Here is a 27,889-nt window from a genome sequence, read left to right on the forward strand (position 1 = left end):
CCTGCCTGCTTGCAGCCAAGGCCTGTGGAGACAGACCCAAGCAGAGGACCTGTGGATCGCTTGGAGCTTCAAGCAGGGAGCTAACAGCCAAAGGCAGTGACTGACAGGGGCCAGCACCTCAGTGCCTAACAGGAAGCCCAGAATTATTAGAACAGAAGAGCGGGGTCCTAAATCAGCAGCCATGGGGCATTGAAACTCATGAAGTGAGTTTTTTCCTTTTTTATTTTTGTATTTTTATTATTTTAAAATTATTGTTTTTATTATTTTATTTTTTGAACCTTTTTCTTCCTTGCTTGTCTTTTTTCCTCCTGTTTTTCTCCTTTACCCATTTTAGTTTTTCTATGTCCTTTCCCCCCTTTTAAAAGTGTATCTTCTTTATCTGCTTCATTAATGTGTTATTCTGGTCTCTGTTTATTCACATGTCTAATTTCCTCTTCCTGCTCCTACTCCATTTCCCCTTTTCTTTTTCTTCACTACACTTTCTTTCTTCTCTTGCTATTTTTTTCTCCTAATTTTTTTTTTTAACTTCTTCCACTTACTCAATTTATGTCTATCTACTCTGTCCTCTAATCTCCTTTTCAGGAAAATTTATTTCATTTAAAAAATTTTTCTGCTTGTCTTCTCATTTCTTTTCTCCATCCTCTATTCTAAACAGTGGTCTTTACCCTATTTATCCAATTCCTTAATGTTTTTCCCTCTAATTAAGCTCTGCATCTATAGATTCTGCCATCTCCATTTTTTTCTTGGGTATTTCTTGTTATGCCTTTTGGTTTATTTGATTGTTTGGTTGTGTTTTCTTCCCATATCCTTCCTTTCTTTCTCTCCTCTCTATCATTCTTGCTCTCTTTTCTCTGGGGGTCACTTTTGTTGTGATTAGAGGTGTCTTGTGTACATTTTTGTTCTGTTCCTTCTGTATTGTTTCTTGTCCTGTTTTATTTTGTGTGGTTGGCTCTGTGCCTCCACAGCGGTTGGCATGACGTGATAGGGAGTAAGCTACATAATCAGACACCCTGAGAGGAGACTCCATTTATAAAATGGACAATAACATTGATACCTAATTACATCAGAAGGACCTAAATATTTCAAGTAGGGTGCCTTCCTAGAACACCCAGCCCTGGTGACCTGAGAGAATGCACCACTGGATCCTAGAAAACATCTAGATGAGATCAATTCAAAAAAACCTGTGGCATACCAGTTTGATCTAATACATAGAATCAATTATGAAGGAACAGCAAAAATGGGGATACAAAGAAACAACCCCAAATTAAAGAATAAAGGAAGCACCAGAAAAGGAGCTAAATTAAATTGTCAGAGAATGAATGCATAGTGATGGTTATAAGGATCCTCAAATGTCTGAATGAGAAATTCAACAACATTTGTAAGAAGCCAGAGGAAATGAAGAATGGCATAAATACAGTGAGGAACGAATTGGAAGAAGCTGTCAGAAGGCAAGGCAGAAAGAAAAACAACATGCAAGCAGTACAGCAACTAGAAATAAAATTAAAAAGCAGGAGGAGAGTCTAAGGCAACTCTGGGACAACACGAAATAAAAAAAAAACAAAAATCACACACACACACACACACACACACACACACACACACACACACACACACAAAACAAACCCACATGATAGGATTGCCAGAAGGAGAGGAAGCTGAGCAAGGAATGGAAAACCTGTTTGGAAAAATAATGACAGAAATTTTCTTTAACTTTGAGTGGAAAACAAGTCACACAAACCCAAGAAGCACAGTGTCCCAAAGAAGATGAACTCAAAAAGACTACCACCAAGACACGTCATGCTTAAATTGGCAAACTTCAACAAAAAAGTAAGAATCTTAAAGGCTGCCATAGAGAGACATAGTTACCTACAAAGGATCTCCTATGAGACTATCAACTGATTTCTCAACAGAAACACATGAGGCCTGAAGGGAATGGAATAAAATATACAAAGTGATACAAAGCAAGCGACTGAATCCAAGAATACTCTATACAGCAAGGCTATTAAAAATTGAAGGTGAAACCTAGAGATTCATAGACAAAAAAAAAAAAAAAAAGAAAGAAAGAAAGAAAAAAAGGCTAAGGGTGTTTATTACCACCAAGCCAGCAATGCAAGAAATGCTAAAGGCACTGCAGTAGAAAGAAGAAATAGAAAGGGAAGAAAGAACACAGGTATAAAGAATAAAAACTGCAACAAACGAGTACCTGTCAATAATAACCTTAAACATACATGGATTAAATACTCCAAACAAAAGACATTGGGTAGCTGAATGGATAAGGAAACATGACACGTATATGCTGTCTACAAGTGACCTACCTCAGAACAAAGGACTCACACAGACTGAAAGTGAAGGGATGGAAAAACATTTTTCAGGTAAATGGAAATTAAAGAAAAAAGCTGGGTTAGCAATACTTATATCTGACAAAATAGACCTCAAAGTGGGGGCCATAACAAGAGATAAAGAAGGCCAATTGATAATACTGCAGGGATCTATACAACAAGAGGCTAGAACTTTGGTAAATATATATGCACCAAATACTGGGGCATCTAAATATATGAAAAAACTACTGGATGACAGTAAGGGAGAGATTGACAGCAAAACAATCATAGTAGGGGACTTTAATACCTCAGTGACATCACAGGACAAATCTATATAAACAGTAAACAAGAAAACTGCCATCCTAAATGGCTCACTAGAATAAATGGAAATACTTGACATCTTCAGAACATTCCACCCCAAAGCTATGGATGAACATTATTCTCAAGTGCACATGGGACATTTTCAGAGTTACACCACATGATAGGGCACAAGTTAAGTCTCTACAAATTCAAGAAGATTGAAATCATATAAAGCAGGGGTCCTCAAACGTTTTAAACGGGGCCAGTTCACTGTCCCTCAGATCGTTGGAGGGCTGGACTATAGTTAAAAAAAAAACTATGAACAAATTCCTATGCGCACTGCGGGCCCTGGACGAGTCGGCTGCTAAGCAGGACAGGCAGCGGCACCCGGCGGGCTGGATAAATGTCCTCAGCGGGCCGCATGTGGCCCGCGGGCCGTAGTTTGAGGACCCCTGATATAAAGCATCTCAGACCACAGTGGCATGAAATTAGAAATCAGCTGTAATAAAAATTCTCAAAAACAATCAAATAAATGGAGGCTAAATACCATCTTATTAAACAATGAATGAGCTACCAAAGAAATCAAAGGAAGAATAAAAAACATCCTGGAAACAAATGACAGTGAACACACAATAATCCAAATCCTGTGGGACACAGTAAAATCAGTCCAGAGAGGGCAGTTCATAGCACTACTAGCCTACCTCAAAACAACAACCACAACAAAAACCCACAAGAAAAACTGATGTTTTTTAACACTACTACTTAAAAATTAGAAATAAAACAAAATACCTATAAATAGAAGGAATAAAATAATAAAGATCTGAGGGGTTTTACTTTTTGCCCATTGAGTATGATGATAGCTGTAGGTTTGTCATATATGGCCTTTATTATGTTGAGGTATGTTCCCTCTAGTCCCACTTTGCTGAGAGTTTTTATCAAAATTGGGTGTTGGATTTTCTGCATCTATTGATATGATCATGAGGAATAGGAATAAGACAGAATACCCACTTTTCACCACTCTTTTTTAAATTTTTTAAAATCTTTATTGTTCAGATTTTTACAATTGTTCCTCTTTTTTCCCCCCATAGCTCCCCTCCACCTGGTTCCCACCTCATCCTTTGCCCTTACCTCCCCCACACTGTCCTCATCCATAGGTGTACAATTTTTGTCCAGTCTCTTCCTGCACCCCCCACACCCTTTCTATGCCCCTGATTCTGTTTTTCAGATTTTTTAATTCACTTGATTTTTAGATTCACTTGTTGATAGATATGTATTTGTTGTTCATCATTTTTATCTTTACCTTTTTCTTCTTCCTCCTCTTCTTAAAGAATACCTTTCAGCATTTCATATAATACTGGTTTGGTGTTGGGAATGCAGACTGGTATAGCCACTGTGGAGAACAGTATAGAGTTTCCTCAAAAAACTAAAAGTGGAACTCCTATTTGACCCAGTGATCCCACTTCTAGGAATATATCCCAAGAAATTAGAAACACAATCAGGGAGAATATATACACCCCTATATTCATTGCAGCACAATTTACAATAGGTGAGATTTGGAAATAGTCCATTTGCCCATCAGCAGATGAGTGGGTTAAAAACAGTGGTACATTTAAACAATGGAATACTACGCTGCTATAAAAAAGAAAGAACACTTACCATTGGAAACAGCATGGATGGATCTGGAGAGCATGATGCTAACCAAAATAAGCCAGTCAGAGAAAGATAAGTATCACATGATCTCACTCATATGTGGACTCTAATGAACAACACAAACTGATGAACAAAAATAGACCCAGAGACACAGAAGCATCGAACAGACTATCACACCTCAGAGGGAAGGCAGGGGTGGGAGGGAAGAGATCAATCATTGAGCTCATAGGCATATATTCATAACCCGTGGACACAGACAACAGGGTAGTGAGGGCCTGGTTGAGGGGTGGGGTGGCAGGAGCAGGCTGGAATAGGTTAATGGGGGAAAAGGAGGACCTGTGCTGTACTTTCAACAATAAAGATTAAAAAATAATAATAAATAAAGAGATTTGTATTAAGCATGTTATTTCAAAAATTAACAACTGTCAACACATTAAAACTTTTAAGGCACTCTGGGTGTGTTGTGTGGTGTGGGGATGGGAAGGGGAGCAGGGCCTGGGGTGGATGCCTTTGGACTTGGGGGTTAGAGGGTGTTAATGTGCTTGTTTTTCTCCAAGGTAGTAAAGGTGATCTTCCTATTTAAGAAAAAGAAATTTCAACAGATGATTTGATAACTATTGGCCCAGTGCACGGATTCATACACATTTAAAGAATATTAATTAGAAGAAAGATTAGTGTAGTAATACCATTACTGCAAAAAATTATATGTCAAAATAGTAAAAATGATATAGTATTATAAAATTAAAACACACATGCAATTGGTGCCAGTGAGAACTTTATATGTATCGTGCATGCATGAGTCAACGTTTATTTCTAAATTGCTAGTGCATGTCATATGTACCTGCTGGTTGGTCGGTTGGTCAGACGGATGTATGGTCAGTTACTTAGCCTTACATATATAGATAGTACCACAAGTCTAGAGTTTAATATATAATGAATAGACATAATCAAACAACCAAAAAAAGATTTTTAAAGTATTGTTCCTTGCCCAGCCAGCGCGTCTCAGTGATTGAGCGTCGACCTATAAACCAGGAGGTCACATTTCAATTCCTAGTCAGGGCACATGCCTGGGTTGTGTAAGCTCATTCCCCAGTGTGGGGCGTGAAGGAAGCAGCCGATGCATGATTGTCTCTCATCATTTATGCTTCTATCTCTCTCTCCCTTCCTCTCTGAAATCAATACATATATGTCTATATGTATAAGCCTAAGTGACCATCGCAACTGAATGAAGGACCGAACAGGCTGCGTGAGGTGACTAGGCCAGCTGGGGGGTTAGTGAGAGACGACCAAGCGACTGAGCAGCAGGCTGCGTGGGGCGATCATGCCGGCAGGGTGTCAGTAAGGGGCGACCAAATGACCAAGCACCAGGCTGCCTGGGGTGATCAGGCTGGCAGGGGGGTTAGTGAGAGACAACCAAATGACCGAGCAGCAGGCTGCATGGGGTGATCAAGCCGGCAGGAGGGTTAGTGAGGGGCGACCAAGCAACAGAGCAGCAGGCTGCGTGGGGTTGCCAGGGTGGTGGTGGGGCAGTTGGGGGTGACCAGGCCGGCAGTGGGGGCAGTAAGAGGCAGCCAGGCTGGCTTGGGGGGAGGAGTTAGGGGCGACCAGGCTGGCGTGGTAGGCAGCTGGGGACGACCAGGCCGACATGGGGGGCAGTAAAGAGCGACTAGGCCAGCAGGGAGACAGGGGCAACCAGGCTGGCAGGGGGGGCAGTTGGGGACAATCAGGCAGGCAGGCAGGTGAGCAGTTAGGAGCCAGTGGTCCCAGATTGTGAGAAGGATGTCCAACTGCCGGTTTAGGCCCAGGATCGGGTCGCCCCCAACTGCTCCCCCCCACTGGCCTGGTCGCCCCTAACTGGCCCCCTGCCAGCCTGGTTGCCCCTAACTGCCCCCCCCACCGGCCTGGTTGCCCCTAACTCCCCCCCCCCCCCCAGCCAGCTTGGTTGCCCCTTACTGCCCCCACTGCTGGCCTGGTCACCCCCAACTGCCACCCTGGTCACCCCACACAGCCTGCTGCTTGGTCGTTTGGTCGTCCCTCACTAACACCTCAGACATCCCAGAGGGGTCCCAGATTGGAGAGGGTTCAGGCTGGTCTGAGGGGACCCTCTTCCCCCCGTGCCCAAATTTTGTGCACTGGGCCTCTAGTATTTTATAAAAAGGATTGTCCTAAATAACATTTGGATCAAAGAGGAAGTGGAAATGACAATGACAAGTTTATTACTAAAACTAGAGGCCCGGTACACGAAATCCGTGCATGAGTAGGGTCCCTAGGTCTGGCCGGTGATCAGGGTCTATTGGGGCTTTCCTTCCCCCGGCTGCTGGCAGCTGGCCCCACCCCCACTGCTGCCACTGCTTGCCGTCTGTGTGGTGCTGCCTCATCTCCCCTGCTACTGGTCGCCTCCCTCTGTGGGCGACAGGCATGGGATGCGATCGCTTGGCTGGCCTGGGCCTCCCTCTGTTGGGCAATCAATCACTGGTCCCCCAGCTCGATTGCCCCTCAGAGTGAGGCCCCACCCACCCACCACATCACCACCAGCTGGGTGGCCTGGGCCTCCCTATGTGGCTGCTGGCTGGGTGGCCTGGGCCTCTGTCTTTGGGGCACCGCAATTGATCACCCAGCAGAGGGAGGCCCTGCCCACCCACCACAGCGCTGCTGTCTGGGTAGCCTGGGCCTCCCTCTTTGGGGAGATGGGTTGCGGAGCCCCCCCATTGATTGTGTGGTGATGACGGGGCCCCCCACCAATCACATCTCACCCGCCTTGGCTGGCCTGGTGCCAGTGCATGTCATAGCATGATCGTCGGGAAGGTTGTCCAGGTGGTTGTTCTGCTGTTTGGTTGTTTGGTCTATTTGCATATTATGCTTTTATTATTATAGATATTTATAATTATTACTGAAAAGCTTTATCATAAATCCTTCATTTTAGTTACATCTATTTATTATGTCTTAACAACTTTGAGATTTTAAAGTCAATTATTACCTAAAACATTTTCTTGACCAATTTTGTAAGAGTGATTACTCAATGTGAAACTACTATTTTATTTTTCTCTATAACAGGAGTGCCCCCACTTCCCTGCTAGAGGGTACTCCTGCAGATCTGTTCTTCCCAGTGTTATGGGGAAAAACAGAACATTGGGGACTAGTTATAGTTATGGGAAATACTAATTATGCTGTTAACCATGATTGCCCTTTCTGTTCCAAGAAAGGACATATCAGCCTGGCTGGGAGTCATGTGCCCCTGGGACCTGGGAGGCACCGTTGGAATGCAGCCCATTCTTATTCAAGAACTGCCCATTATCATGGAAGCATTAACCTTGTTGCTCAACCCAACCTGCATAGCTTACTTTCTTATGTAATTTTTGTCCCTATATTCATAAACCAGGGAAGAGCAAACTAAAGTCCCTAGGAGATAGAAAGCCAACATTACATTACAGACACACAGATAGAAATCTCACTAGCTAAGAGTTTCTGGTGGCTAACATTCTGAGAGGGAGAGCAGGAAGAGTCCCCAGGTTAAAAAATTCTTGGCAGCTGCTGGGACTTCCCTGCAGTCTCTACCACGTGTTCAACCTCACCACACATAACTGGGTTTCCCCAAAGCGGGACTTGCCCCATCTTTAAACAAATTAAACAAGAAAGAGACACAAAACATTAACAGTCTTATGCAGGTGCGCACAACACACTAAAAGTTTACACCACATAATCCCCTGCATTAAGAACCACTAAAGCAGAACAATGTCTTCTGTCCATGGTTCAGGAACTGCCCCTCCCTAGAATCTCAGTGTTCTCCCCAATACTCTATTTTTGGGGAATGTATTCCCTAGGCCTAGAATTTCTGTTTCCAATCCTCTGCAGGCCCTTTGTGACTATGTACTCAGCCCCCCATGTTGGAGGTTTCTTGTACTCCCTGAGATCTGCTTCGTCCCTCTCTGGCCACTTTCCTCACAGGAGAACAGAACCACAGATCAGAATTCCACACTTGCTTTATGTCTAAGACACATCCCAGTCACGTATATCCTACCTCCGAGGATACCCAATCACCAGAGTAGTACTCAGTCCAGTTTCCCACCTTGGCTCATGCATGAGGTTTCCTGATTGCTATAGGTCTTGCTTGGGGCCTTCATGCATTGCTGACTGACTCTCAGTCCCGAGCTCATAGTTGGCCCAGGGGTAATGGCTGTCCCTTCTCACTGATGCCTCCACAACTTGGCAGCAGGGTGCACCTTCTCAGGAGAGGGGTCCAATTTCCCCCTTTAACAACAAACAGTATCCAGGACACCCCCCCAAATTGTAAGAAATAAGGCAAGCCCCGAAATTCAGGGGTCCTGGTAGAACACAAAGCATACTTGGAGTCAGGCAGCAAGGCAAATATCTTTACTTCCACGTAGAAGGGTGCGCATGCACATGGTCTGGAAGCATGTGCACACTGAGCAGGCGGTCTGCTTGGCTTTTTAATCCTTACACATGTGACCTGTCCCTCTTGATTGGAACTCAGGTGTACAGTCTTTCACGATTGGTTAATTCAAAGGGAGGGATTGGCCTTTGCCATTTCAAGATGGCGGCCTCCAGGGGCACTGCAAGTCATGTGGCCAACATAGTGGCTGCCAAGTCACATGAGCCAAAATGGCAGCTGCCAAGTTACACAGTCCAAAATGGCAGCTGTCTAAACTGTCCTTTGACAGAAAAGAAGACTTGTAAATTCTCACAGTTGGTTATATAGACATGAGGGAGAAGATAGCTACGTGCAGCTTGGAGCTCCAAGTGTAACATGGGAAGGGGAGGGTAGAGTCTGCAGTCTGGCCTTCAGAGTCTGATAACAAGGTCGCTAATCTATGATGTTACAAACAGCTAAGGCCATGCCTGGGACCAGAGAATGGTCAGCATTCTTGAGAAAAACTCCCGGTGGGGGTCAGGGTCTGGGCATAGCAACCAAGTCAAAGCATGTCCTGTCCTTGGTCTTTTCTCAAAATGTATTTCTTTTCTGAGTCATGGACCCATTGAGGCATCTTATGTTTTTACAGCCTTGTTTCATCCTCTGAATGAATAATTATTAGACAACTGTGGCTCTATTCTCATTACATGTCCTTCCCCACTCTCAAAATCAATTAAAAAAAAGAATATGATCTTCTTACCATGCTTCGCTAATTATTTAAAAATATTAATAATTCATGGACGTCACCTTAGAATACTTAGAAAATAGCCTGTTGTTTCTTGAAGTAGTTTGCAATTCCTTTGGAGAGATCCTTTACTCCTGGAAACAAATCAGCCAAAACCAGCGCCCAAAATATTTGCTGTGGTTCCATGTTTATTGTCTGGGTTCTTCTACTTTGGCCCCACACTGTCCCCATCCCCAGGGACCTGCCCAGTGCTGGGCCCAGTAAATGCACTAATGTATGAGGTTTGGCCACCAAGGCCTGGTGACAAGGGAGACACAGACGAGAGTGTCATGGAAGGTTGAAGGGTTGTTTTTTGTTGTAGTTTTTCTTATTTGGTAATCAAAGTGCTGCTTGTTACTAATGCACGAACAGCCATCAGACAACTTCACCCAGAATACACAGCAGTTCTGGAAGAGGGCTCTGCCTGGTGAGAAATACCTCTTTTTTTAAATCCTCACCTGAGGATATTTTTCTATTGATTTTTAGAGAGAGTGGAAGAGAGAGGGAGACATAGAGGGAAACATCGATGTGAGAGAGACACATAGACTGGTTGCCTCCTGCACAGGCCCCGTGCCTGGGAAGAACCTGCAACCGAGGTATGTTCCCTTGACCGGAATCGAAGCCAGGACCCTTTGGTCAGCAGGCCGACGCTCTATCCACTGCGCCAAACCAGCTAGGGCTGTGGCGCCTTCTCACCCCTGCCATTTGCTTCCTTGGATCAGGGTTATGATGGTAAATTCTGCCTCCCTCTTGGCAAAAATAACTCACTTTGTATAAAAATGCAGAATTGCTTCATGTGGATAGAATACAGGGAATCTGCTTCATTCACATAATTAAAACATCCTTGTTCATGTCAAAGAAAAGTGCCTCATATTGTTTGGAAGCTGTATGAATTGTAAATTACGGTGATATCTTTGGCGGGGGGAGGATGAGCTTTGCTGATGCAGTAATCCACCCTTAAAAAGAATGAATTCAGTCTGGCTGGTTTAGCTCACTGAATAGAGCCTTGGCCTGTGGACTTAAGGGTCCTGGGTCCAATTCCAGTCAAGGGCACATGCCTGGGTTGTGGGCTTGATCCCCAATAGGGGGCCTGCAAGAGGCCCCCGATCAATAATTCTCTCCATCATTGATGTTTCTATCTCTCCCTTCCTCTCTCTGAAATCAATAAAAACATAGTTTTAAAAAAATTTGATTGGAATCCTTGAAGGCATCAGAGAGCAAACAAAGCTGTTATCAGAACCTGAGAAGGTTGGGGAGAAGGGAGACACCACTCCATAGGTCTTTTTTACCTATACATTTACATGGAAACACTCCCACAGACCTCTGTAAGCCTGGACTTTCCCTGATCAGGATTCATTCATTTTTTTAAATCCTCACCTGAGGCTATTTTCCCATATTTTTAGAGAGAGTGGAAGAGGGAAGGAAAGACAGAACATGGATGTGAGAGAGACAGATAGATTGGTTGCCTTCTGCACGAGCCCTCACCAGCGCCTGGGCTGGGGAGGAGCCTGCAACAGAGATACGTGGCCCTTGACCAGAATCGAACCCAGGACCCTTCAGTCTGAAGGCCGACACTGTACCCACTGAGCCAAACTAGCAAGGGCCATGGTGCCTTCTCACCCCTGCCATTTGCTTCCTTGGATCAGGGTTCCAATGGCAAATTCTGCCTCCCTTGTGGGAAAGTGCCTATCTCATCGCCATGTTAGGGCCTCTGCCTTCACCTCTGCAGCTCAGGGAGCTACTCAGCTGTCAGAAGGTGGAGGCTTTGACCTTTGACCTTTGTGTCTACTTAGTGGTGCAGGTGGCAGACTGTCAGGTGTTTGTGTCACTTTGAAACCTTGAGTTGAAGTGTTGGATTTTTTTTTAATGAATTTAGGGTCATACGTTGATTTCTAAATACCGCTTTTGCTGCATTCCCCATAGGTTGTTATGTGCTGTATTCTTATTGCTAAATTAAAAAATTTTTGAAATAATTTCTGTTCTGGCCAGGTAGCTCAATTGGTTAGTGTCATCCAATATGCCAAGGTTCTTGGTTCGATCCCTTGTCAGAACCCAAATCAACCAATGAAAGCATAAATAACTGGAACAAGAAATCAATGTTTCTCTCTTTCCCTTCCACTCTCTCTCTCCCTCAAATCAATAAAATAAAAAAATTAAAAAAGAATTTCTGGAAACCAAGATGGCGGCATAGGTAAACACCTAAACTGCTGCCTCGCACAACAATTTCAAAACTACAACTAAAAGACAAAACGGACATTATCCAGAACCACAGGAAAGCTGGCTGAGTGGAAATTCTACAACTAGAAGGAAAGAGAAAAGCACACTGAGACTCAGAGGAGCTGCAGAAGGCAGAGGTAGGGAGACGGGAGCGCGGAGAGGACTGGCAGCTGAGTGCGTGGCTGGCTTTCTCAAGCGGGAGGGAGACAGAAGCTCCCGACTGCATTCCAGTCCTGGGCGAGACTCTGGGGACCCAGACTCATACAGGCCGGGGGCGGGGGGCGGGATCTGGACTGTCAGGAAAAGAGAAAAGCACACTGATACTCAGGGGAGCTGCGGAAGGCAGAGGTCCAGAGGTGTGCGCATGCAGAGAGGACTGACAGCTGAGTTTGCGGCTGGCTTTCTCAAGCGGGAGGGAGACGGAAGCTCCCGACTGTGCTGAACTCCAGTTCCGGGCCAGACTCTGGGGACCCAGACTCATTCAGGGAGAAACTGGACTGTCTGGCAGTGGGCAAAACTCGAGGGTGGCTTTCTCTGAGAGGTGCTTGCAGCGATTACCAAGGGACACTGAGACCCAGGGGCCTCATAGGGCGGGGCTGATGGGAAGCCAAGTCTGCTCCACCCTGAGACTCCGCCCCATCCAAGCTGAGCACAGAGGCTTTTGCAATTTTGCAAGTCTTGTCTCATAAGGGTGTCACCAGCACAGAAGTTCTCCCAGCGTAGACACAGCTGATCCCCACAGCCAACTGGCCTGGAGGTCAATTCCTCCCAGTGATAACAACAACAATCAAGACTTAACTACAACAAGGCTGTGCACACAGTCCACAAAGGGGTGCGCCAAGAGTGTCCACCTCAGCTAACTGAGGAGGCTGAGCCACTGGGCCCTATAGGACACCTAGCACAAAAAGCTACTCTACCAACTCAGGGAAGCAGTGAAAATGCGGAGACAAAGAAACAGATCACAAATGAACTAAATGGAGGAAAGCAAACGACTGGATATAGAGTTCAAAACCATGGTTATAAGGCTTTTCAAGAATTTTCTAGAAAAGGCCGATAAATTTAGTGAGACCCTCGAGGATATGAAAAAGGACCAACTAGAAATTAAGCATACAGTGACTGAAATAAAAATAATATACAGAGATCCAACAGCAGACTAGAGGACCACAAGAATCAAGTCAAAGATTTGAAATACAAAGAAGCAAAAAACACTCAACTGGAAAAGCAAAAAGAAAAAAGAACCCAAAAATATAAAGATAGTGTAAGGAGCCTCTGGGACAACTTCAAGCATCCCAACATCCGAATTATGGGGGTGCCAGAAGAAGAGAGAGCAAGATACTGAAAACCTATTTGAAGAACTAATGACAGAAAACTTCCCCAACCTGGTGAAAGAAATAGACTTACAAGTCCAGGAAGCGCACATAACCCCAAACAAAAGGAATCCAAAGAAGACCACACCAAGACACCTCATAATTAAAATGCCAAAAGCAAAAGACAAAGAGAGAATATTAAAAGCAGCAAGAGAAAAACAATTAAGTACCAACAAGGGAGCACCCATACGATTGTCAGCTGATATCTCAACAGAAACTATGCAGGTCAGATGGGAGTGACAAGAAATATTCAAAGTGATGAATAGCAAGAACCTACAACCAAGATTACTCTACCCAGCAAAGATATCATTCAGAATTGAAGGTCAGATAAACAGCTTCACAGATAAGAAAAAGCTAAAGGAGTTCATCACCACCAAACCAGTATTATATGAAATGCTTTAAGGTATTCTTTAAGAAGAGGAAGAAGAAGAAAAAGGTAAAGATAAAAATTATGAACAACAAATACAATATCTATCAACAAGTGAATCTAAAAAACAAGTGAATAAAAAATCTGATGAACAGAATGAACTGGTGAATATAATAGAATCAGGGGCATAGAAAGGGAGTGGACTGACAATTCTTGTGGGGAAAGGAGTGTGGGGGGTGTGGGAAGAGACTGGACAAAAATCGTACACCTATGGATGAGGACAGTGTGGGGGAGGTAAGGGCAGAGGGTGGGGTGGGAACCGGGTGGAGGGGAGCTATGGGGGGAAAAAAGAGGAACAATTGTAAAAATCTGAACAATAAAGATTTATTAAATTTTAAAAAAAAGAATTTCTATTAGGGCATTCTTTTTTCTTCATTCCTCACCCGAGGATATTTTTTCCATTGATTTTAGAGTGGAATGGAAGAAGGAAGGGAGGGAGGAAAAGAGGGAAAGAGAGAGAGAAACATTGATTGATTGCCTCCCGCATACTCCCCAGTCAGGGCAGAGGATGGAACCTGAACCTGCAATCCAGGTGATATAAGATTTTTGGACTGGCACACGCAATGTTCCACTGGGCAGGATGGTTCCCCCAGATTATTTATCCATCGGAGTCAAAGAATGAATCCATGGATGGGAGATCGTATAGCAAAGGTGGAAATTTGCTGAAGAACAAATACAGACTCCCATGTGGGGAAGGGGAAAGAATCTCACAGCACAGACTCCCACATGGGGGCGGGGAAAGAGTCCCACCGAGTTCCTGTTTCCAAGGTTTACAAAGGCTGCAAGGCCCTGTGTTCTGATATCCCCTCTGATTGGTCAGTGTTCCCTTTTGAATTGGTTACTATAGTAACTCCTGAGCTCAAAGGTCACATCTCGCATGGGACATGTGAGGTCCCCTTCCTCTGTGTCCTATTCCCTCTGGCCTTTCTTCCTCCTTTATTTTGAAAAGACCTCTTGTTACTCTCCCAGTTCCCTTATCTTATGTAAAAGTAACTGTTTCTCCTCCCTTGTCTTATGGAAATGTAACTTCTCCCAGTCTGTAGCCCTGTGTTTTTTCCCCATGGGCCCCCAATTCTAAAATTTCCCTAAACCTGCCTATTTCACTCCTAAAATTTCTATTTCAGTCCCCTGTTGTATCACAAATCAGTGAGCTAGATATCAGATGCCTTAACAAGCCAATTAATTAGGAGTTGTTTATTGCGTACAGGTTCAGAGCAGATTACCTCTGTCAAATTCTGAACACCCAAAGGAGGAAGCGTTCTCTGTTTATATATTTTAGGTCCTTGTGTAAGTTATTTTTACAGACAATTTGTCACCTTGAGTACATATCATATCTAACAAACACCTGTAACCTTGAGTACATATCATATTTATACAGACACCTGTAACCTTGAGTATCATATCTATACAGGCACTTGGCATCCAATAGCAGCGTATCAGTCCCTTATGTTAGATGGCTAGCTTGCAAGGTCAGAGAGTTAAGTTTATCTTTTCTTTTCAAGCAAAAAAACAAAGTTATTTTACAGTCTAAAAATAACAGACGGACCTGTAACAGGACTCGCAAAAAATAACAGAGAATTTCAAAATAGCAGAGAATTCTAAAACAGCAGTTTTTCCAAAGGAGGGATTATGCTTCACCCCCTCTGATTAGGAAACCCCAACTGCCGTTGGAGACAGGGCACTTCAGTCTGTGTGGCTGATTCCTGCTGGCAAAGGAGTCGTAGTTTGGGGGCGTCAGTCAGGGTCCCATCGGAAGTGGGCACTCTAAGGGCCCAAGGAAGAGGGATGTAGCAGCCTCCATTTGCAGTTCCATGCGGAGGACCATTGGTAGCTTTAGAGCTTCTGAATGGGAGCATATGAAACATAAACAGTCAATGGTTAAAGATGAGTAATAATTAAAAACAGTATAAACCGAGGTCTGAGAAGGGGAGCTAGCCAATAGGGACGACATTGTATCTTTAACTGGTGCCCAGACTTCTGGGACCAGAGGCTATGAGGCCTTCCTTTTAGCCAAGCTGCTTGCAGGAAGAAGTGATATTCATGGCACAGGCTTTGTCCTGCTCAGTCGAGGGCTTCTCAGTGAATGAAAATCTGTGGAGGCGTGAGAAGTGGTTCTGCTCTGGTTGGTGGTAGTGGTAGCATAAGGTGTCCTATAGACTAAGATTTAGCACATTTTACTCCGAAAGGGATGTGGGAGATACATATCCCATTTGAGATGATCTGACCCTGAGTTGGGCTGCTTATAACATATTCAGGAGTTAGGGATTTGGGGAGCCGTTGTAGCTGAGAACGTTGCTACACCAGAGATACAGAAAAGGGGCTCTAAGTAGGAGCATCTTAGGGTGTTTCTGGGTCCCAGCAAGGGCAGAGGTCTCCTCTAAGTACCAGCCCAGGGTTCAGGTGACACTTATGGAAAGACAGAATAAGAATTATTAAAAAGATAAAAACACTGGTTATCTAGAAATACCAGAGTGTGTTATTTATCTGGCACTCAGTAACGCTTCAGGACCACTTCAAAAGAGAAGCTCCAGGTACTATAGAGCAGTGGTCACCAACCTTTCGGACATCACGGACCACCAGTGGTCCACAGACCACTGTTTGGTGACCGCTGCTCTAGAGGCTCACACAAATAGGAATCCGGTGATTCAGCTGATGGCAATGCAGCTTCGTCCTTCTCCTGTATTCTCATTCAAGGCGTGATCTAGGAGTCAATGCTGCTGACCTGTGGGGACACTTAAAGCTGGTGCCTGTAAAAGGACTTTTTGAGCTATTTAAAGGCCTGCCCAAATAAATGAGGGCTATTCCCAAAAATCTTGGGCCAGCACTGTCCATGTTAGCTGACTGCTTTGATTATTGGGATCTTCAAAGGCCAAAGGGACTGAGTTAGGAGGCAGGGGTATACAGAAAAAGGCATCCTTGAGATCTAGTACTACAAACCGCTCTGTGTCCTGCGGAATCTGGGCACGTAAAGCATAAGGGTTAGGGACAATTGGATGCATAGGAATCACTGCCTCATTTACTAGTTATAAGTCCTGAACTAGTCCTCCTCCTCTATTAGGCTCTTGTACCCCTAAGATGGGGGTATTCTAAGGAGTATAACAAGGTATCAATAAACTTTGGGCTTCTGAAATAAATGGCCTATTAGACTATTGAGTCCTTCTTGAGCCCCAGGGTTGAGAGGATACTGTCTCTGATGTGGATATGAGGCTTTCTGCAGGGTCAGGGAGGCATGTGAAAGGAACGGCTTACCCCAACTACACCCTAATAGCTGAGAAAATATACCTTTATTGGCTTCCCAGACACTCCTGTAATGGCTACAGCCTCTGAGGATGATTTGCCAGGGTTTGGGAGGAGTACAGAGAAGGTGGCTCAAGCATCGGGGAGGAAATTCATTTCATGGCCCCCACTCTCAGGCTTACTCAGGGCTCCTGGGTGGAGGTGGCAGTTCTCTGAGGTGCCGGGTTGGGAGACCCCGGGCCCCATCAGTCCTGTTGGGCCAGCTGGGTCACCAGCCCTGCTCCAAGGGACCTTTATGTCCTGAGACAGGCCGACTTCTAGTGGTTTCCTTCACAGGAGAGGCAGGGCTTCGGGGTCTACCACGCCCCTGGGGGCAGCTCCAGGCTATAAGTCCACCCTGTCTACAGTCATAGCAGATGACCAGAACTGACCGTTCACCCCCGGGCTCTGACTGGGCTCCTACTCCCGAAGTGTGACACAAAGAGCCTTGGTTTTGGCCTGGCTTCTCCTTTGCTGTGTTGTGAGACCTTTTCCCTTCTGGTCTCTGTCATGGAACACAGAGGTGGCAGCTTTCAGGAGATTCTTTTTTTTAAAAAATATATTTTATTGATTTTTTACAGAGAGGAAGGAAGAGTGATAGTCAGAAACATCGATGAGAGAGAAACATCGACCAGCTGCCTCCTGCACACCTCCCACTGGGGATGTGCCTGCAACCAAGTTACATGCCCTTGACCGGAATCGAACCCGGGACCCTTCAGTCCGCAGGCCGACGCTCTATCCACTGAGCCAAACCGGTTTTGGCAGGAGATTCTTTAAAGTACTCTTGGGACTAATCGCCAGTCCTTGTAACCTCCTGATGTCTGGGATAGCCTGAGTGATACATTTGTCCTTTAAAATTAGTTGTCCCGATGCTGAATCTGGGGAAATATTGGTGTGCTTAACCAAAGCCTCCCTGAGCCTTCCAAAAAGGCCGAGGGGTTTTTGTTAGCCCCTTGATTAACGGTGGTTAATGATAAAATCAATCAGGAGCCGAAAACCAAGATTACAGGCTTTATTAGGGGAAAGAGACCTGCTGGGCTGTCTGTCAAGGGGAGAACAGCAACATGTGCAGAGGTGAACACGCCTTTTGAGGGGAGGAAGGGGGAGGAATGGGGCTTAGGGTACTTGGCACACCCTGATTGGTGGCTTAATGTATGGTCAGATAGGGACAAGGGTTTAGTGTATTTGGCAGGTGTTGATTGGTGATTCAATGTATAGTCCATATAAGGTGCCTGGTTAGGTGCTCAGGTGTGTCCAGGCCACAGGTGCAGGTTACGTCATACTCTGCCCACCAATTGGGGGAAGGGAGGATCTATCAGTTAATTTAGAGTAATTAACAGGCTTTGTTTTACTACGTCTGAGGCCTTCTATAATACAGAACTGGCAGTGTTTTCTTTTCCACCTCTCAGTTTCAGGACCTTGCTTTTCAGCAGCTGAGAGGGTCAGGTTTAATATGAGCATGATGTCTGTAAATAGGAGGTCAAATACTTGAATGAGGTTTTGGAAGACCTCAATATATTTGTCATGGTCTTCTGAGAATTTTACTAAATTATTTTTAATTTGTCCAATGTTCCAGGGTGAGAAGGGGATCTGGGTTAAAGTATGACCAGACTTGCCAAAACCGGTTTGGCTCAGTGGATAGAGCGTCGGCCTGTGGACTGAAGCGTCCCGGGTTCGATTCCGGTCAAGGGCATGGACCTTGGTTGCGGGCACATCCCCAGTGGGAGGTGTGCAAGAGGCAGCTGATCGATGTTTCTAGCTCTCTATCCCTCTCCCTTCCTCTCTGTAAAATATCAATAAAATATATTAAAAAAAAAAAAGTATGACCAGTCTCTTCATCTATCTCGGGGCAAATTAAGGTTGGCTCAGCTCTGGGCGGGGGCACAGCCTCTGCCTCTTCCCTCAGTGGACTTCGGGTTGTTAGTGCCAGAAGCAAAGGACTAAGTTTACTGTTTCCTGTCTGCCTCTGGCTTGTCCCTTGGAGTAGAGAAAGTCTGGACATATGGGACTTTTAACTATTCCCATTTTCCTATTGAAAAGATTGAAACTTCCCTCTGTGGCTAGCTTTTACTATTCTCTGGTTGATATTGAGGCTAAACCTGAGGGCAGAGAGAAATCAGGCACTATTTCTTTCCGTTCTGTGGGTCAAACTTACCCAATTTTTGAGGATGCATTCTAGGGGGCTGTCTCTATGCAGTGTGGATAACACGCTTCTTCAGGTGCAGGGGCTCTCAGGTCCTGCAGCCCAGGTTGCAGTGTTCAGAACAGCAAAGTCCCTCATGGGTGACACTGGGTGTGATGGAGAAAGAGGGCAACGGGCTGACTGAGCAGGGAGGATTCTGGGAACCCAGGCTGTTTTGTGCCTAAAGGCAACAAAGAAGATGTTGCAAAGTTTTATGTTTGGAGTTATACTTCAGTCTCAGGACACTGGGGCCATCAATGGTTGTGAACAAAAGAGGGACATTGTCTGAGATAGGGTTCTCGTGTTTTCCTAAAACTGTTCAGAGGAAGAACAGACAAGTAGAAAGAGGACAGCAGTTAATGACAGGAAGAAGTACAGTAAATGATAAGGTAACTGGAAAGTGTGTGCACTGAGGACTGAGCCCTGAGGTAATATAGGCATCACCTGGCCCTGGCGTTGGGCCAGGGTACTGAGTATCCTGAGCCCAGGGATCTTGCTGGTGGTTGACGGACTCTCAACAGACCTTTAGATTTCAGATTCCTGCAAATGCAGAATCACTTAGGGGTACTGGATTGTGGAGCTTGTCTCAAGGCCTCACACTCTTGACATAGTGATGCCCTGGGACTGTCCAGCCACTCTTCTATCCCTTGGACCTGGGGACTTTGAACAATTAGCCCAGAATCCTAAGGCCACGACTATGGCTTTATGAAGTGAACCTGTTTTTGGCAACCAGTGAATGAGATGTGTGTGTGTGGGGGGGGTCTTCCCAGGTTTAGGTACCAGAAAGTGCAAAGGCTTGTTGTGAAGACTGAATTGGTTCAGAATTGGCATGTATCTTTTTTTATTTTTTTAAATACTTTTATTAATTTTAGACATAGAAAGGAAGGGGGAGGAGACAGACAGAGAAACGTCAATGTGCAAGAAACAAGGATCAGTAGTCTCCTGCATGACACCTGCTGGGGTCCAGCCTTCAACCCAACCATGTGACCTGACCAGGACTATTACCTGGAACCTCTGAGTGCATGGGTAGATGCTCAACCAACTGAGCCACATCATTCAGGGCGGTAGATCACTTTAATACAGGGAATCATGGTCAGGATGATAATGGTAGTAGTTGCTCAGATGGGGCAGTGTGAGCTTGAGGACTGGCTTCCCTGCTGGGGCCCCTGTTTGTGGAGGTGGTGTCACAACACAGCATAGGGACAGAAGTGGTCATGTAGAGTGTCGGAGAGAGATAATGGTTTCCCAGTGTCCAAGACCTTTAAAAGATGAGTGGACATGAGATGAATTGGAGGCTGAAGAGTAATTCAAACAAGATGAGACTAGGGTTGGTACATATTTACTTATCTAAACACTCACTAGGATGATATTGTGGCCCTTTGTGTGGCCTGTGGTGTTGCAGTCAGTCTTGTGGATTAGCTTAGAGCCGTGGTCGGCAAACTCTGGCTCGCGAGCCACATGCGGCTCTTTGGCCCCTTGAGTGTGGCTCTTCCACAAAATACCACAGCCTGGGCGAGTCTATTTTGAAGAAGTGGCATTATAAGAAGTTTAAGTTTAAAAAATTTGGCTCCCAAAAGAAATTTCAATCGTTGTACTGTTGATATTTGGCTCTGTTGACTAATGAGTTTGCCGACCACTGGCTTAGAGGCATGAGTGGTCATCTGTGAGACTCACTGGGCATGGTGCAGAGGGACATCGGGGCTGGGATTTGAGGGACGGTTAAGTGGAGTGATGGCTGTGACTGTTGAAGGGACATCAAGTGTAGCACCAGGGGAGTGGGCTCTGGATATTTGAGATATGATTGTGGTTATCAATAGGTGAGGCTGAAGGAATAAACAGTCATGGAGAGAGGCCTTCATAGCAGGACAGCCTTGAGTCCTGATGAGTGTGGACTATCAGAATCCAGGAAATACTTGATCCTGTTGGAATTTGGCCAGCATCCTCTGGACCACACATGCTGAGTAATAAATAAGAGGCCAAGGAGAGGACTATGGGGGCTGGGCTTTGGGAGTGCAGCTGTGAGAGCGGTGTGGTAGAAAGAGTGATGTGCACCTGGAGAGGGAGTGTGAATTCATGTCCACTGGGTCCTGCCATTGACGTAAGAGTGAATGAAATGTGAGTCCATTTTTGGTGGTGTCTGGATGATACAGTAAGGTGAATTTTAGGCAATGGCCAGGTCCTCAAAGTTCATATCCTGTCATAACGGAGACAGTTCATTTCATCATCACATTCTCTCCTAGGATTTTACCCAATGCCTTTTTTTCGTGGAGGGATGACCCACTGATCAATAGGAACGAGATAACATAAGTCAGTATTACCCAGGTTTCAAAATCTCCTCTGGCAGGGTAAGGTAGAAGATAAGAGGAAAATAGATTATGGAGGTGGTGAATTATAATTTTGGAAAAGAAGGTAATTAGGAAACAACTTGTCCTCACCATGGCAAATTTGTGTTACCTTCGAAGCTGTGTTCTGTGAACGAAGTTGTGTGAGAGAAGTGTTGTAAAAAGCTCCATTTTTTGTTGGTGACCAGATGATATGCTTTTGGGGGAATTTTAGCTTAATTCCTGAAAAGAGAGTGTGTTGTGGTGCTACATGACAGGTCCAGAGCTTCAGTGTCATACTGGTGTACACCTGCCTGTTGTTGAGGGCTGATACAGTGGCCAATAGGAATACAATAGTGTACATTAGTGTGACCTGGTCTTGAAAATTTCCACTGCCCTGGGGAAGAAAGAGGGTAAGAGAGCAGTGAATTAGAATTTTGGAAAATAATCTGATTATCATGCTCATCACAGCATATTTGTGTTATCTTTGAAGTTGTGACTCTCGGAATGAAGCTGTGTGGGAGACATGTGGTTCAAAGAATTATGTTCAGCAGGTAGTGCAACATGATGGCCTCAACACCTTGGGATAATGGTCAGAAGGATGAGGTGTGATGCCATGTTTTTCATGGTCTGGGAGGGAGAATCTGGGAAGCCACAAGGTTATTGCCTGACAAGACCAGTGTCAAATAACTCACATTCTCTTTATGGCCGACATCTCTCCCTCCCTAGGTTCATGAGAACCACTTATTGACAACAGGCAGTGTGGTCTACATGTGAGGCCCAGAGCTCAGGTATCTTCTATATGCTCATTGGCCTTTAGTGTTCTGGGAAAACACAGTGTCAGTAGGAATATAAGCAGAGAGTAACTTTGATCGGAACATGGCCTGGTATCTTCTCTGATGAAGAGAGAGCAGATGGATGTGGAGTGTGGGGAGTATGACAAATGTAAAATCCTAGGAGAGAATCTGATGATGGAATGAACTGTCTCCATTATGACAGGATATGAACATTGAGGACCTGGTCATGGCCTTCTCTCAGGCAGAATGGGGGCTCCTTGATGAGACTCAGAGACTTCTGTGCTATGATGTAATCCTGGAAGTTTTTGCGCTCGTACTATATGTAGGTAAGACCTTCACATCTATCTTAGTGTCCTGAGTTATTCTCTCCCTTTATTCTGCAGATGTAGCTCTCAGAGCCAGATGATAGGTTCAGCTAATTTTCCCCTCTGTCCTGTCAAATGTGTTGTGGCTGCCAGTGCTGAGCTGTGTGGAGAGCTCTGAGCAATAGAATCACCAAACATCCCCAACATCCATTGTCTCGGAGAGTGCAGGAAGTGTATGGAAGTTATAACTCTTGCATACAGCTTAATAGGACCCACATTAACTTCCTCTTCCTAGAAAGGTGACTATGCCCACATCCATGGTTTCCACTTCTGTGCCCTTTCTCCAGTTAAAGCTTCTTTATGAAAGTCTGTGCAAGGTAATGGGATTTACCATGGGCAGTTCTTGTGAGATGCTCCTTCCATTGTTTATAATATTCTCTTCCCTGAATACCACTGCATGCTGAGTTGCTCTGGGCCAGTGCTGGCTGCTCACCTCTGCTGTCCTTCATTTATACTTGACATGTTTAGGTTTTGCATACTCATACAGTAGAAGGTTCAGGGAGAACCCTTGTGTATTTCACAAGGTGAACATGCAGGATGATTAAGAGGAGGCTTGGCCCTATTGAGTTGCAACTGGGGGAAGCATGACATAAGTGTGGTGTTTAGATCATACCAAGAACCTGCACATTTCCAACAGTGTTTAGGTACAAGTGCCATTTCTACTTTTTCTTTCCCATACTGGACACTTGGCTAAATTATTATTTCATCTGTGACTACCTGTCTTTTGGCTACCTTCACCCTTATGGCCCTTTTGCATCACCTGTCCCCCTGCAAGGTTTTCTCAGCAGTATTCTCCAACCTTGAACTGCACATGTGTTATGAGGTGCACATACATGCTTAAGTAGACCTCGAACACCAGCTACTCGCTTATTGAATTTTACTTGGAATAAGACGTAACCAACTTTCTGCACAGCTTGCCCATGTCACAAGCAGACAAGCCCTGCTGAATGCTGTTAGCCGAAGAATGAGCAGATGATCCCCCGGCTGTTTCATGTGGTGCTTGCCATGCTTGTGTCATATTTCATTTGTGGTGTCCCTTGTTTTTGACCATAAGTAGCCAGAACTTCATAGCAACATCTTTTAAATCCTCCCTGCAAATATTTTATTTTCAGCTAGTTACATGAAGCCAAGGTAATATGTGGAACACACTTTTGCAATGGGACTTCCTCTTGTCATCAGTCAACATTCATTTCCTCACCATTTTTCTGTTTCAGGTTGTTGGCATAAAACAGAAGATGAGGAGTCCTCTCCTGACCACAGTGTATCTATACAAGGAGAGTCACAGATCAGGACTTCTAAGACAGCACCAGCCACCCAGAGGACCCATCTCTGTAAGCAGTGTGTCTCAGTGCTAAAAGATATTCTGCACCTGACTGAGTCACAAGCAGCATACTTTGAGCAGAAAGCCTCCTGTAGTGACACATGTGGGAGAGACTTCTGTTTCAGTGCAAACCCTCACCAGCAACGTCAGGATTCTAGTGGAGAGAAGTCCTGGCAAGAGGCTATGGATAGGGCCTCGTTTATGACCAGATTCAGCTTCTACTTATCAGAGCTGCCTTCAACCAATAGGGAGGTTGGGGTTGACTTCCAAGCTTTCTCAGGGCTTCTCCAGCACCAGAACCCTCTTAACACTGCGGAGCCACACAGTGGAACTGAGATTTCACACACATTTCTCAAGAGAAAAAGTCATCGTGAATGGGATGAACATGAAAAAGCTGCCAGCCACAACCAGAAAGTTGTTCAGTGTCACAATGTCTGCTCTGGTGAAGTGAAATATGAGGGTAACAAATGTGGGAAAGTTTTTAGATGTACTGTTAACCTCAACAGACATCGGAGAGTTCACACTGGAGAAAAGTCTTATGAGTGTATTGATTGTGGGAAGCCCTTCCATCAAAAGTCTTCCCTCACTAAACAAGACAAAGTTCACACTAGAGAAAGATCTGTTGAATGTAGTGAATGTGGGAAATTGTTTAGGTGCAATAGTCTCCTTCTTAAGCACAGGAGAGTTCACACTGGAGAAAAGCCGTATCAATGTAGTGATTGTGGGAAGTCCTTCAGTCAAACCTCTCATCTCATTCAACACCACAGGGTTCACACTGGAGAAAAGCCATTTGAGTGTACTGATTGTGGGAAGTCCTTCAGTCATAGGTCTACCCTCACTGAACACCAGACAGTTCACACTGGTGAAAAACCTTATGAGTGTAGTGAATGTGGGAAGTCTTTTAGGTCCAATAGTCACTTTCGTTACCACAGGAGAGTTCACACAGGAGAAAAGCCATATGAGTGTAATGATTGTGGGAAGTCATTCAGGCAAAACTCCGCTCTCACAGAGCATCAGAGAGTTCACACTGGAGAAAAGCCATATGAGTGTAGTGATTGTGGGAAGTACTTCAGTAACATCTCTAACCTCATTAAACATCATAGAGTTCACACTGGACAAAGGCCTCATGAGTGTATTGAATGTGGGAAATCTTTTTGCTACAAATCTGCCCTCATTCGACACCTGAGAGTTCACACTGGAGAAAAACTTTAAATGTGCAGGCAATGTTTTATCTTTCTCACTCAGATAAAACACCAAAGGAGCATCTTTTAGACCCATTTAACTCAATATAAACCCCTTTTATTGGACCATAGACTCTGCTAGAGTCCTCATAAGTTTCATGTACAAGTGATGCTTTAAGGAGCTTCACTGCATTTGCTAACCTACTCAGGCCTACAACCTGATTTATTCATAGTAATGTCCATCACTAGCTACACATTTCCCCCATCTTTCAGGTAATTTGTAGATTCCATCCCAATAAAACTTTTCTTGTTTTGAGGCAAACCATTTAGAGACCAAATTTTCCACTTCTTCGTACGTTTTGAAGTGCTGCTCAGAAAATGCGTGTGCCATCTCTCGGAACAAGTGGCAATCTGAAGGAGCAAGGTCTGGTGAATATGGTGGGTGGGTTAATACTTCCCAGGCAAGATCTTTTAATGTGTCTTTAACTGGTTTTGAAGTGTGTGATGGTGCGTTATCATGAAGCAAAATTACTTTGCCATGTCTTCTGGCCCATTCTGGTCATTTCACAATTAAAGCGTGGTTCAAATTATTTGTTGTCGGAAGCGATCAGTATTAACTGTTTCACTTTGTTTTAGAAACTCATAATACACCACACCTTCCTGATCCAAACACAGAACATTGTCTTCTTTCTGAAGTGATTTGGTCTTGCAGTTGATGTTGATGGTTGACCTAGATCAACCCATGATTTTGTGCATTTGGGATTCTCAGAATAAATCCACTTTCATCACCAGTCACAATTCAATGCAAAAAAGACTTTCTTTCGTGCCGTTGAAGCAACATTTTACTGATGACTTTTCAGTTTTCCATTTGTCTTTCACCCATTTTCTTTCCTTTAAAATCTTTCCCATTGCTTGTAAACGATGGGAAATTTTTTGCTGAGCAATGTTTAATCTTTCTGCAAGTTGCTTTTGAGTTTGACATCCATCTTCATCCAATAATGCTTGTAATTGTCGGTCTTCAAAATTTTTTAGTTGACCTAGATGTTCTTTGTCTTTCACATAGAAATCATCACTTTTAAAGCATTTAAACCAGCATTCACAAGTACCTTGAGATGGAGCATGTTCACCATAGCGTCCCAAAGTATACGATAACTTTCAGCAGCACTTTTCTTCAAAATAAAATAATGAATTAAAACTTCCCGCAAATGCTCTTTTTTTGACACGGAATTTGACATTTTTAAGTGTAAGAATATCTATGATGTTCACACCTTCAGAAAATTTGACATGAAGTTTTGAAGCTTGTTGTCAAAACAACAAAATAGCATACAAATCAGATCGCATATATATCAACAGATGTGTAACTCCATCTATTGAAAAATCCGCATTATTAACCGGTACACCAGGTAAATGCAAGTATTTGTGTGGAAGCTATTTCCCATCTTACACCTGGTTCACCTGAAAAGTATGTATCAGTCACAACCCCTGCATGCTCAGGGGTTTTGCTTGAGAAAATTATGAATACTCTGAGCTCCTGGCGGATCTTCATTTCTTTCTCTCTAATTAGAGAATTGAACTGACCTAGATTTCATCCAGAGCACTTGTCCTCAGCTAAGAAGTGCTACTTCTTTCAGGGACATTGTGGTTCTCACATTATGCTCTGATGAATTGTTTCAGGTTCCAATTGACCAACCTGCAAACCACTTGCTGTCCTTACTCTCATTCATGATCCTATCTAATAAAAGTGATATGCAAATTGACCGTCACTCCAACACACACGATGGCAGCCCCCATGTGGACACAAGATGGCCGCCACAAGATGGCCAGCAGGGGAGAGCAGTTGGGAGGGACCAGGCCTGCAAGGGAGGGTAGTTGGGGGCGATCAAGCCTGCAGGAAAGGGCAGTTGTGGGGGGGGGGGGGGCCAGGCCTGCAGGAGAGAGCAGTTGGGGGGGACCAGGCCTGCAGGGGAGGGCAGTTGGGGGGGACCAAGCCTGCATAGGAGGGCAGTTGGGGGCGACCAGGCCAGCAGGGGAGGGCAGTTAGGGGCAATGAGGCCTGCAGGGGAGAGCAGTTACGGGTGACCGGGTCAGCAGGGGAGGGCAGTTGGGGGGGACCAGGCCTGCATAGGAGGGCAGTTGGGGGGCGACCAGGCCAGCAGGGGAGGGCAGTTAGGGATGACCAGGCCTGCAGGAGAGGGCAGTTAGGGGTGACCAGGCCGGCAGGGGAGGGCAGTTAGGTGCAATCAGGCTGGCAGGGAGCAGTTAGGCATCAATCAGGCTGGCAGGGGAGTGGTTAGGAGGTGATCAGGCTGGCAGGCAGAAGCAGGGGCAATCATGAAGGCAGGCAGGCGCGTGGTTGGGAGCCAGCAGTCTTGGATTGTGAGAGGGATGTCTGACTGCCCATTTAGTCCCAATCCTACCGGGATCGGGCCTAAATGGGCAGTCGGACATCCCTTGGGGTTCCCAAATTGGAGAGTATGCAGGCTGGGCTGAGTGACACACCCCCCGTGCACGAATTTCGTGCACCAGGCCTCTAGTCTTTTTATAAAGGTTATTTTCTTTTGTACTTTAAATTTTGTTGGTTCTATTTATCCCTATGAAAGGAAAGTTGCGATATGTCAGCATGTAGAAGTAAACAGTTATGTTGGGGTCCCAAACTTTATGTGCTTTGGAAGGTACAGCATGACAGCAAAAAACCGATCTTTGTCCAATATTGGCTTATTTTGTATTGCTGACCAAGGCCTTGAAAGAAAGACTGCATGACTCTGTGGTTCTAATTTGCAGTCTGTTGCCTCTTTTATTGGTGAAGTCAATGGTCTTTGTGAAGAGGAGGCCTTTGCTATTTTTCTGTGAACAATATGAATTATACCCTATGTTCACAGTATGTTTTACATAATTCTCAGCAATGGTTAGGGGAAATTCTCCGCATATATTGTAAAGGAGCCATGGGTGATGATGTCTGAAATTTCATTGGCTTGTGTCATTTGTTGTAGAACTCTGATGTTTAGATGGAATCA

At 44.8% G+C, this 27,889-nt stretch overlaps 1 protein-coding gene across 1 annotated transcript in view; it reads left to right on the forward strand.

Moving 5' to 3' along the window:
• Positions 1–26,048, forward strand: part of LOC308239096 (zinc finger protein 418-like) — a 43,509-nt gene extending 17,461 nt beyond the window's left edge. Inside the window, exon 3 of the mRNA XM_080651687.1 lies at positions 23,588–26,048. Coding sequence (XP_080507813.1) covers positions 23,588–24,906 — 1,319 coding nt within the window. The 3' untranslated portion in view covers positions 24,907–26,048. The remainder of the gene's footprint in view (positions 1–23,587) is intronic.
• Positions 26,049–27,889: the final 1,841 nt, after the last annotated feature.

Source organism: Plecotus auritus (assembly GCF_963455305.1).
Source record: "Plecotus auritus genome assembly, chromosome: 15".
NCBI classification, from domain to species: domain Eukaryota; kingdom Metazoa; phylum Chordata; class Mammalia; order Chiroptera; family Vespertilionidae; genus Plecotus; species Plecotus auritus.